An 11,406-nucleotide genomic window follows, 5' to 3' on the forward strand; every position below is an offset into this window, starting at 1 on the left:
TCCATCTCAGCTCCCTCTTATGGCTCCTTTCCCTTTGGGGGTGGTATCTTGCTCTCTCTCCTCCCTCGATCAGTCGAGCGTAGAGGAGGGGGTGAGATACCCCGACATCCAGTTGTACTCGGGGTCGTCCGTTCGCTCGGGCTGGGAACTGTCCCCCCCGGGCGAGGGGGAGGGGGACCCCCCCCCCCCCCCCCCCCCACTAATCTACCTGACTTTTCCTTCCTCAGACTTGCTGACCACGGGCGACGATCTCGGAAGGGCCTGGTACTTGCTGGGGCTGCAAGGGAGACACCGACGGTCCAGGGGCTCCTGAGTAATCTGGTGAGAGGAGCTATGCTGGTAACGCACGGGCCGACCACCATGATGGTGTCCACGCCGGGCTACACTGCTCCGCCTCACCTGGCATATACGCAGCACGTAGCCACGGTGACCCCGACAGCCGCTGTGCAGGCTCCGCTGCCGGAGGTTTCCTTGCCCGCTGCGACGCTGCCACCTGGGTTTACTGCTCCTGCTGCAGCCCCGGACTTCCGGTATCCCAAGAGCTCTCCGCTAGACCTGCCTCCTGTGCAGAGGATGCTGCCAGTTCTTGCCCCGCCTCCTGTTCCTGAGTATGCTGCTGCTCCAGCTTTGGTACCAGTTCCTGCCGCCGTCGTTCCTACCCGTGGTGTCGCTGCTCCCACTCCAGGTCCTTCCGGACAGGTGCAGTCGGGCCCTGTTGCTTCGGCAACTTCCCCGGCTCTGTCCTGGATGGAAGACCTGACGATGGTGCTGAGGAAACTGATGAAGAGGAAGAGGAAGAGGAGGAAGGTGCCGTCTTCATTGTCTTCTTCATCGTCGTCGCCTGCCACCGCTTCCCCTTCAACTTCTAAGGCCCTAAAGCCAAAGAAGAAGAAGGCTGGCTCCTCCTCCCCCCCGAGACTTCTAAGGGCCCATCCCACTCTGGTGGGACAGTTGGGACTTCCGTCTGTCCTCCTGTTCCTTCGGGAACAGGGACCGTCTCTCCTTCCACAAGGAAGAAGAAGACAGGGACCAGAGGAGTGTCAGCTAACACCGTGACGTCCTCCCTGGCGCCAGAGGTTCTACCTCGGCGCCAGGTACCGTCTCGGCCTCTCGTTCGCGAGAGGTACCGAGTGTACGGTCACCTGCGGGTGACCGGACAGCCAAGACCCAGGCATCCGAGTTCTCTCGGCGCCAGGATCCAGGCACGGGGCGGAATACTGGCGGGGGTCACTCGGGCGACCCTCACCAGACCAGCGATCGCTCTCGCAGCGACTCGCTGGTACCCAGGGTTGATGCGACGGTCCCGGACCGGTCACGGGCTGAGGCGAGGAAGGGGTCCCCTGGGTCGCCTGAACCAGCCTCGGCTGGTCCAAGCGGCGTGACGCGTCGTGAGGACAGGACTCTGCAGGTCCCCGGACTGCCGCTCCTACCGGGACCGGGCGGAGAGGGGGACCAGCAGCAGCTCTTCTGACGCTTGGGACCGTCGCCGCTGTTCTCAGTCCAGCCACTCTCCCCGGGAGAGCCGCTCGACCAGGCCTGCAGACCGGTAGCCACCGTGGGTTGACGATCGCCTGCAGCCCCCTCAGCACACCGGCTCTGCCGGTTGGCGCGGGGGGAGCGTCAGGTCTGCCTCTCCGATCCCTTCAACTTCCTCGGGCTTTACTGGGAAGAGAGAGGTGATCAGGAGCGATCACGAGGGGCGCGCCCCTCGCAATCCCGCCACGACGCCCTACGAACCTGGCACGGTCCTCGGACCAACCAGATCATATGTGCAAGTGGTAGGAGGAGACCAGGGTGGCTCCTCCTGTGGAAGGAGGAGGGTCTCGGGAGGAATTCTCGTTGGAAGGGCTTGACGGTCTGTCTCCACAGGATGCAGTTACTCCCGAGATCCAGAGGTCGTTCGCGGAGGTAATTGGGCTGATTCGTCAGCACAACGACCTCGGAGAAGGATCGCCGCTCCCACCTACCGAACCCACATCGGGCTTGGAGGCATTCTGGGGACCTAAGAAGGAACCCAGGATGGCGGTGGGTCTACCGTGATCAGCCTTTGCTGACAGCGTACTGAGCCAAGTGGATGCTCTCGTCTCCGACAGGAGGGTTCGCTTCGGTCCGGTAGGTCTGCTAAGCTCCTTCCTCCACCTCTACCGCGACAGAGGCGCTTTTACGTGCCTTCAAAGGACCCTCTGCCGCCCAAACAGGTTAACCCGGAGCTAGCCAGGCTAACTCCGGGGGTGTCTCTGCCGCAGCTCCTGTCAGAGAACCTCTGGTTCTCGCAGCAGGAGGCACTTGCCTTGGAATCTACCGCAATGGCAGCATTCTAAGCGGTCTCATGGCTTGACCTGTGGTCCCTCACAGTGTCAAAAACCGCAGCCTCCTTAGGGAACATCACTCCTGAAGGGGACCCGGCTTTCGTGAGACTGTGCCAGTCTGGGGGTAGGGCTATCGCCTACCTGGCCCACCAGACGGCCAACCTGTGGGCCAACCTGGTTCTCCGGCGTAGAGACTCTGTTCTCACCCGAATGAACAGGAGAGATGGTGGACGCTGCGGTGGAAAGACGGCGCACTGACGACAGTGACCGTTTAGTACACCAGGCAGTCTCGAAGGCGTCTGGGTAACCTCGAGCTACTGCGGCCAAGCCTAAGAGTTTGGTTAGCGCTTCCTCTGCGGCCAATACTATCGCATTGTCGAAGCCCAAAGGAAAGACACTGCCTTCAACTTCTTCAAGGAGCGACCGCCACCAGCCCTCCTCCCAGCCCTCCCTCTCACGAGGGAAGGCAGGGAAGAAGTCGAAGAGAGGTGGGAAACGCTAGGGACGGCGTTCCCCCTCACCTGCTGCCAGAAGTTGGTGGGTTGCCTGGCGAGTCATTGGGCAACATGGCAGCGCTATGGTGCGGAGACCTGGATAGTAAACGTCCTTCGGGAGGGATATCTACTACCCTTCGACTCTCAGCCACCTCTCACCTCCAACCCGGTCCATCTGCAAACCTACGTTCCTGGCTCGACCAAGGACATGACGCTTCGGCAGGAAGTAGAAGCCATGCTGAGCAAACGAGCTGTGGAGATCGTTAAGGATCAGACGCTGGGCTTCTACAGCCGCCTCTTCCTAGTGGAGAAGTCCTCGGGGGCTGGCGCCTGGTGATAGAGCTCTCTCCCTTGAACCGATTCGTTCGCCAGACTCGGTTCACGATGGAAACAGCACGTTCGGTGCTCGATTCCATCAGGGAGAACAACTTCATACTTTCTGTGGATCTGAAGGACACGTATTTCCAGATACCCGTCCATCAATCCTCCAGGAAGTACCTCCGCTTCATCCTCGATGGGACGATGTACCAATTCAGGGCACTTTGTTTCAGTCTCTCAACCACCCCACAGGTGTTCACGTGAGTGTTCACGCTGGTGTCAGCTTGGGCCCACTCGGTAGGGATTCGTTTTTTCTTGGGTAGGTACTCGCCTACGGGATTGGTTAGTCCTGGCGAGCTCTCGCTCGCAGTAGCTGCAGGACAGAGATCGACTCCTCGAATTCTGCCGCGATCTGGGAATCGTGGTGAATTACGAAGTCAGAGCTCGAACGCAAGCAGAGGATGAAGTACCTGGGCATGCTGATCGACACCGCACCAGGGCGAGTCTTCCCTGCAGATTTGCGGATCAGCAGGTTCAGGGAGGCAGTTAGACAGTTCTGTCTCTACAGGAGCAACCAGCTCAGCAGTGGTAAGTCATGATTTGCCACCTGTCGTCTCTCGAGAATTTAGTCTCTCACGGGCGTCTTCACCTGTGGTCTCTTCAGTGGAGACTAAAGGAGTGTTGGTCACAGGCAAGGGACCCTCCCTTCTTCCCCGTGTCCCTCACGGAGGAGGTGACGCAGGACCTAGCCTGGTGGCTGGATGACGGGAACCTCGTAAGAGGAGTGCCTCTTTGAACTCCCCCCCCCCACCCACCCACCCCCACCCCCGGAGATGCTGCTCTTCTCAGACGCATCGACTGAGGGACGGGGCGCACACCTGGAGGAGTTGCTGACTGCAAGTGTGTGGGACCATCGCAATAAGCACCTTCACATCAACGTCCCAGAGCTCAAGGCAGCGTTCCTCGCCCTCCAAGAGTTCCGGGACCATCTGGTGGGACACTCGGTGGTGTTGATGTGCGACAACATCACAGTAGTGGCATACGTCAACAAGCAGGGGGGCCTAGTATCCCTCCCGCTGCACCAGTTGATGTTGCAGGTGCACGAGTGGGCTGCGGCACACTCAATAGAGTTGTCGGCTCACTACATTCCAGGCAAGAGGAATGTGGTAACCGACAAGCTCAGTCGTCGGGATTAGGTGATAGGAACCGAATGTTCCCTTCATCCAGACATGGTGGAAAGGCTCTTCAACCTGTGGGGACCCCCAGTCGTGGATCTGTTCACCACCCGGCACAACAGAAAACTCAAGGTTTTCTACTCGGTTGTGCCGGACCCATGGGCAGCCGCAGAGGACGCTCTTCAGCATCCGTGGAACAACCTCTCCGTCTACGCCTTTCCCCCGTTCTGTCTGATTCGCAAAGTGATCAGCAGGGCGCTGATCACTGCGAACCTTCGGATGATCCTGGTGGCGCCCAAATGACCTCAGGCTGATCCGGACCTGCTGGCTCTGCTTGCCAAAGCGCTGAGAGAAATTCCCCCCTGTCACAACCTCCTGTACCAGCCACACCTTAGAACGGTACCACCGTTCCGTCGAGTCCCTGTGTCTTCACGGCTGGCGGCTATCCACCATCTCTTGCGAGCAAGAGGCTTTTCTCGCAGCGCAGCGACAGAGATGGCCGGATACCTCAGACAGTCCTCTGCAGCTGTCTACCAGGGGAAGTGGTCCGTCTTCTGTGGTTGGTGTCGTGGACAGGGTCTCTCTCCTCTCAGAGCCACTCTTCAGCAGGTAGCGGATTTCTTCGTCTTCCTTCGCCGAGAGAAGCTCCTCTCTGTCTCTGCAGTTAAGGGCTACAGAGCCGCCCTGGCGAGGTGTGGATATCTCCTCTTCTTTCGAGATCTCCCTCCTTATGAAGAGCTTCGAGAGGTCTTGCCCACCCAGGGAACTCAGGCCCTCGGGATGGGATGTGACTCTCGTCCTTAGGAGTTTGACTCGCAGACCCTTCGAGCCACTCCGAGAGTCGTCAGACAGGGATCTGACCCTCAAGACCCTCTTCTTGCTGGCCCTGGCATCAGCGAAGAGAGTATGGGAACTTCATGATCTTTCCTTCAATGTCAAGCATTCGATTTCGTCCCGAACTTCGTAGCGAAGACTCAGAATCCTTCGGTCCCTGACGACCGGTTCGAGTCCTTCACGATCCCCTCCCTGAAGGATTTCACTGATAATGATGCGGATGAGATGCTGCTTTGTCCTGTGAGGGCGCTACGGCGCTATCTGAAGAGAACTCAGCACCTCAGGCTTGAGTGTTGACGCCTCTTCGTTAGCACCGGGGTTACCAATAAAGAAGTTTCTAAGAACACTTTCTTTCTGGCTGTGTTAGGTAATCTGGAGGGCGTACGAGACAGCTGGCAGTGACGACACCCGTACCCTTCGTCCGAGAGCCCACGAAGTCAGAGGTATTGGTCCAACCCTTGCGTTCCGCAAGAACTTCTCCCTGGTGCAGGTTCTGAAGGCAGGGGTTTGGGCCAACCAGACCACCTTCACTTCATTCTACCTTCGGGATATTACCCACAGGTCCTTGGACACTTTTTCCTTGGGACTTGTGGTGGCTGCTCAACAAGTGTAGTCTACCCAGCACCCGAGCGGACAGCACAGCATCGCATCCTTGTGTGACTGCATGAATGGACGAGTGAAGAGAGCGTGACTGGCTTCTCTTCCTCCTTCATTCTTTTCCTCTACCTGTGGGCAGAGGGCCGCAGTCGTCACTACGCTGAACAGGAGGCCGATGCAGGTAAGCTACACAACCGAGCCCCATTCTATCCCTTCAGTAGGGATAGAAGTGTCTATCCACCACTCCCCAACAAGAAGGGGAGTGGAAGCCAACAAGAGACAAACCCAAAACTTTACCTTGGCTCTTGAAGTAGGAACTAATTCTTGCTTTTTGCTATTTATAAGAGGTACGCTTGCCTCCCTTTTATAAATTTGGTCCAGAAGTCTGACCACTGATCCTGCGGTGCACACCCTGATCAGCTGGGCAGAGGCTAGGATCCCTCCCTCTGCTCTTACGACCAGGGAGGGAATCCAAGGTAGGATGAACACCAGTCTGTTCATAAGACTCAGATTCCACCCACCAATAAGTGAGTCTTCCTATTGTTAAAGGACGGAAGGTTTGTATAACACATCGGAACAAATAACAATTTGTTGAAAATTTTATTTTTCCTAACTATACAAACCTGAGGTCCTTTACATATAGTCCCACCTCATGCCACCCCTCACTCTGCGTTTCCTGGGCCTAAATCAAAGTGACTCCTCGCCTCGCAGTCGAGCGTACCGCTAACTGCCGGACAAGTAGTTAACTACCGAACCCCATTGTTCGAAGCTTATCACTGGTTCAGCTGCCGCTAAGTACCTTCGTATTGTTAAAGGACCTCAGGTTTGTATAGTTAGGAAAAATACAATTTTCAACATATTGTTATCTTTTACAGGATAACAATGGTGATACGTTGTTGATTACAGTAGTAGATGGCTGGATATCTCTTAATGTTGGCTATCCTAACCTCGGAATTGTACCTGTAACTCGAGTTTGTATACTGTTCCCCTGCTGAAAATCATTCATTTCCCACTGTTATCCTGTAGTTTTGTTACTGGACAACACCTTTGTGGCTGCCCTATAATTATTAACTTTACTTCTGCTGGTAAATGTGCCTCATCCTGTAGAAAAAGTCTTGCAGAATTTGGAGAAGTCGAGGAAAAAGAGAGCTCATCAAGTGTCATCTTCCTCTTCATATTCATCATATTTTTCTTCAACCTCCTCCCCTTCATCTTCTAAGGCTCCCTGCTAAAGAAGGGAGAAGGTAGTCTCCCCCCCCCCCACAAAAAGTCTTGTCATGGGACTTGTAAAGGTCATATAAACCTAAGTAAAATTTAAAAATACGGAAATTATTAGACTATTTATTGAATTTTAAAATCAAAACTTTAAAATGTTACTTAACTTACTCTGATTTTATTTTTTATGAAAGTATGGATATATGAGTAAATGTATTTATTGTGCGCATGTGTTCCAGTGTGAGTGTATGCCTTTTTGCAGTTTTTAGTGTAATTTTCACTCATTTGTCATCACAAATTAACAATTCGGTTTCAGAGCTTTGCTCTGGCCTAGACATGATTTTTTATTTTAATCTAATCCTTTGGGCCAGCCCTATGACAGCTGAAAGTCAGCTCAGTGGTTTGGTTAAACTACTTTAATAATAATAATAATCTAAAGGTTTGCCCCCTTGAACTTAGGAGGCAGTTGGTTCATCTGTTGGCTTGCCCGTTCCTTTGGGAACAGGAACCGTCATGCTGTCCCCAGGGTTTAGGTTACTGGGAGCCATAGAAGAGCAAAATTCGGTGTGCACTAATGCTGCTAGTCCTAGAGGTATAGCCCCTAAGTTTAGTTTCTTGTCGGGCACTCACTCACGAGATTCCACGAGTGCACATAAATCTACAGATTCATGTGCATCTAGAGTCAGTGACACTAAGTCCGCTCTCCATCACAACTCAGACACGGAGTGGAAGAAAGGAGCGAGTTGCTCAGGTGACTCACGCCTTGCGGTGATTGCTCTTGCAGTGATCTCTCGGTACTTAAATTGATGTGACAGTCTTGGGGGACTGTCCACACAGTGAGACTGGTAGGGGGTCTCCCATTCAGTCCTCTCGAGAGGTTTCGGTCTCGATGAGGAATGGGACGTGTCGGAGGACAGTACCGGCTCTCACTATTCAGTTGCACTGCACGCTCAACTCCACCCAGACCACGGTCACGTTCAGGTGACCGACTGGTCTCGGTGGCGGCGAACATTTCTCCTGCATTGCGAGGGTTTCATAACCCTCCTCAGGAAAGCGTTTCTCCAGGGTGAAAACGCTCTCCTAGACTTGCATCATGGCCATCACTGCAGGTTGATGGCTGCCCGCCACTCACTTCTCCTGCTAGTTCTGCTAGTAAGGTGAGTGAGTGTGTTCAATCTTCCTCACCTATTCCTTCTACATACATGATTGAAACCCTCCCTCCTCCCCTCACATTGACATAAAGGCACAAAAGAATTGGAGCTGTTTGCCAGGTTGTCCCCTCTCTCGGTCCCAATAGTGTGCGGGCCATGTTAACTACACCTCGAGAAATGTTAGCAAGAACACTAATTCTGAATTTTTAGGCTGCCATAGATAGGAAGCTCTTAGCTATGTAATTACTTTGTAAGTAGTATATGTAAACTTAATTTTATTATAAGAATATATTTTTCAACACCAGATGATAATTTTTAAATAATTTGTTTCTTGTGAAATTTAAGCATTCTGAAAGAAATTTAGCTAAAAATTTGGGGGTGTTTGTTTAAAAAATGATGCAACATATCTTGTAACATTGTCCTTAGAATTAACAGGCTTTGTAAATCAGGAAGACTAAAAAAATTAATATAATTTATGTATACATGATAACCCTATTAGTACTATTTTATTTTATTAAACTTACAATGATTGCAGTAGAACTAGCCAGAAATAGTAATGATTTTCTTGTCTTTTTTTCCAGTAACAACAAGATTTACAAATACGTATACAAGCTGGCAGAATGGAGGTACAGACATTTTAAGTTTAACACTGGAAATCAGGTACCCAGAACAGAATATCTTATATAAACCAGGATTTTGGTATGTTATTAAATGGGCTTGGATACAGTACTTCTGCTTATTAGCAGTTGTATCATATATTGTGAATTTAATCAAGGATTGGATTTTTCAGAATTCCATTGTATCTACATGGGTAGATCATTCCCGCAAACAAAAATGATGTATGTTCTTAATTGTGAAGAATTTGGTAATATACTACATATGCTAGTCAATTCAGGGTTATGATGTCTTATAGATATACCATGCCAAATAGCAAAGTAGTGTTTTATATGGAAAATATTTCTTGTAGAAATTGTTTTGCTACTTTATTTTTAGTATATTTAATCATGAGTGCACAACAGAGTCACCCTATGTATGTTGCTTGACAAGCAGAAGTGCTTAATAGAGTTAATATATTTTATTAAAATGTTCATTGTATGTAAGAGTGTTAAGCAATTTTTCTCAGGAAAATGCCACTATATAACTTAAACTGTCATATGGGGGTATCCCTGTCAAAACTTTTAATAGTACCATATGATAATAATAAAGTACAGTACAGTCCCCAATTATGCGAGAATTTGGTCGATACACGGCCTCACAGAATTGGAAATTTGCAGATTTCAAAACACATACTTTATGGGAATAATTCCATTAGGGCCAAGGCAAATAGTAACTTACCTGTAACTTACCCAGTCAAACTTTTATACTACCCATTTTCAATACTTTCTATGTACTATACTGTAATTTTTTCTTATATGAAATTGTTCTTATGGATAAACAAAAGGTTTTAATAACTTGAAAAAATTAAAAATTACAGGATGGTGAAAATTCCCTCACTCAAACAATGCCACCATTGAGTGCAAGTGTACTGTACAATATACAGTCATTTCCTTTAAAAAACCTTTTGGGTGGAATTTCCTCTACTTATCCTCCGTGAAGAGTTCTGCTGAAGGAAGGCTTTGTGAACCATATGAGGTTTCGGGGACTGGCTGATTATGCTTGTCTTCACTCCCATTAGGCTTAACAAACTTGGTTACGAACGCCTGTCTCAGTTTCTTTGTCCGGCACGTTCACTTTGTAATCGTTTTCATATAGATTTTTTCTGCGATGAAAAAGAACTGATGAAAATTCAAAATTGTTCCGACACGGCATACAAACCTTCGGTCCTTTTACAATAGGAAGGTACTAGCGGCAGCTGGATAGGTCGTAAGCTTTCGAACAAGGGGTTCGGTAGTTAACTGCTTGTCCGACAGGCGCTTGCGCGCGCGACTGGGAGGTAAACAAATCACTTTTGCTTTCGGCCTCACAGCGAGTGGACGTGTGTGTTCGACGCTCTCTGCCCGCTTCTCGTCGTTTGCTTTCATGAGTATTTGGTTGTGTTTGTGTGTGAATCATTTGTAAGTACAATCATTTCCTCTCTTATTTCTTCATTTTTGAATTGATCAATAATGGAATCTCCACGCCTCGCTACCCCCCGGAGACTATGCCCGGGTACCGAAGGGCGTAAATGCGGAAAGTTCCGCTTATTCCCGGAAATTGACCCACATATTTTGTGCGCTCGGTGTCGGGGGCGCGGCAATGCACCCGAGCCGAGCCCTGTGAAGTATGTTCTAATTGGTCGGAGGCGCAGTTGGGCTTTTGTACGAAGGCAGGAAGAAGCGAAGGCCTGCAAAGGAGTCGTCGGAAATCTCTCCCGCGACCTCCTTTGGTTACGGGACACTTCGTCTTCTTTCCTGCCGCCCGCTCAGCTCCCACGTTTGGCGCCTTCCCCTTCGGGGGGGGTTTCTAGTTCCTCCCCCTAACCCGACTTGTCGAGTGTGGAGGAGGGCGCTAGATACCCCGATGTCGAGTTGTACTCTGGGTCCTCTATCCGTTCGTCTTCGCGCGAGCGGGTAGAGGATCCTGCTAATCACCCGACTTTTGCTATTCCTCAGGTGCGGTTGCCGCGAAGGACGACCTCGGACAGGTGTGGGCATCGTTGGGTCTGCAGGCGTGCCGAGTGTCCAGGGGCTGCTCTACCATCTCGCTGGCTCTGTGGCGGTCACGCATGCTACGGTTACGACCACCACCACGACCCTTACAACGCCTGGCTATGCTTCACCTCCTCACCTGGTGTACACCCCGCAAGCGGTCTCTGTCACACAACTACACGCCTGGCCTATGCTTCAACCTCCTCACCTGGTGTAACACCCCGCACGCGGTACTCCCTGTCCACCAACTACAATTCGGTGCAGGGGCCAGTCGCCGTACCACGGGGGAGTGTGATGCCGCCGCCTGGGTTTGCCGTGCTGCCGCGACCGGACTTCGTGTGCCCGAAGAGCTCGCCCCTGGACCTCCCACCAGTACCAAGGATGTCTGTGCCGCTGGTCCGTCCACCTGGACCGCCTGTACAGCCTGCCGTACCTGCCGTACCTGCCAGCCGCTGTTCACGGACGTGAACGTTACCGACCACTGCTGCCGTTCCTGTACCTGCTCCTGCCGTCTCCACTGCTGTTCCTGTGATGCCTGCACCTGCTGACGTTGTTCCTGTTCCTGGCAACCGCTGCTCCCGATGCTGATCTGTTCGGACAGGTGCGTCCGGGCACTGTTGCTTCGGCAACAGCAGCCCCGGCTCCGCTCTGGATGACAGATCTGACATCGGTCCTGAGGAGGTTGA

At 51.8% G+C, this 11,406-nt stretch overlaps 1 protein-coding gene across 1 annotated transcript in view; it reads left to right on the forward strand.

Annotated features, from left to right (window-relative positions):
• The window catches only part of LOC135202385 (transmembrane protein 231-like), a 62,262-nt gene extending 52,291 nt beyond the window's left edge, over positions 1-9,971 (forward strand). The window contains exon 5 of the mRNA XM_064231763.1: positions 8,675-9,971. Within this exon, the coding sequence (XP_064087833.1) occupies positions 8,675-8,931 (257 nt within the window). The 3' untranslated portion in view covers positions 8,932-9,971. The remainder of the gene's footprint in view (positions 1-8,674) is intronic.
• The last annotated feature ends 1,435 nt before the right edge of the window (positions 9,972-11,406 follow it).

The sequence above is a fragment of the Macrobrachium nipponense genome, chromosome 30 (assembly GCF_015104395.2).
Source record: "Macrobrachium nipponense isolate FS-2020 chromosome 30, ASM1510439v2, whole genome shotgun sequence".
Classification (NCBI taxonomy): domain Eukaryota; kingdom Metazoa; phylum Arthropoda; class Malacostraca; order Decapoda; family Palaemonidae; genus Macrobrachium; species Macrobrachium nipponense.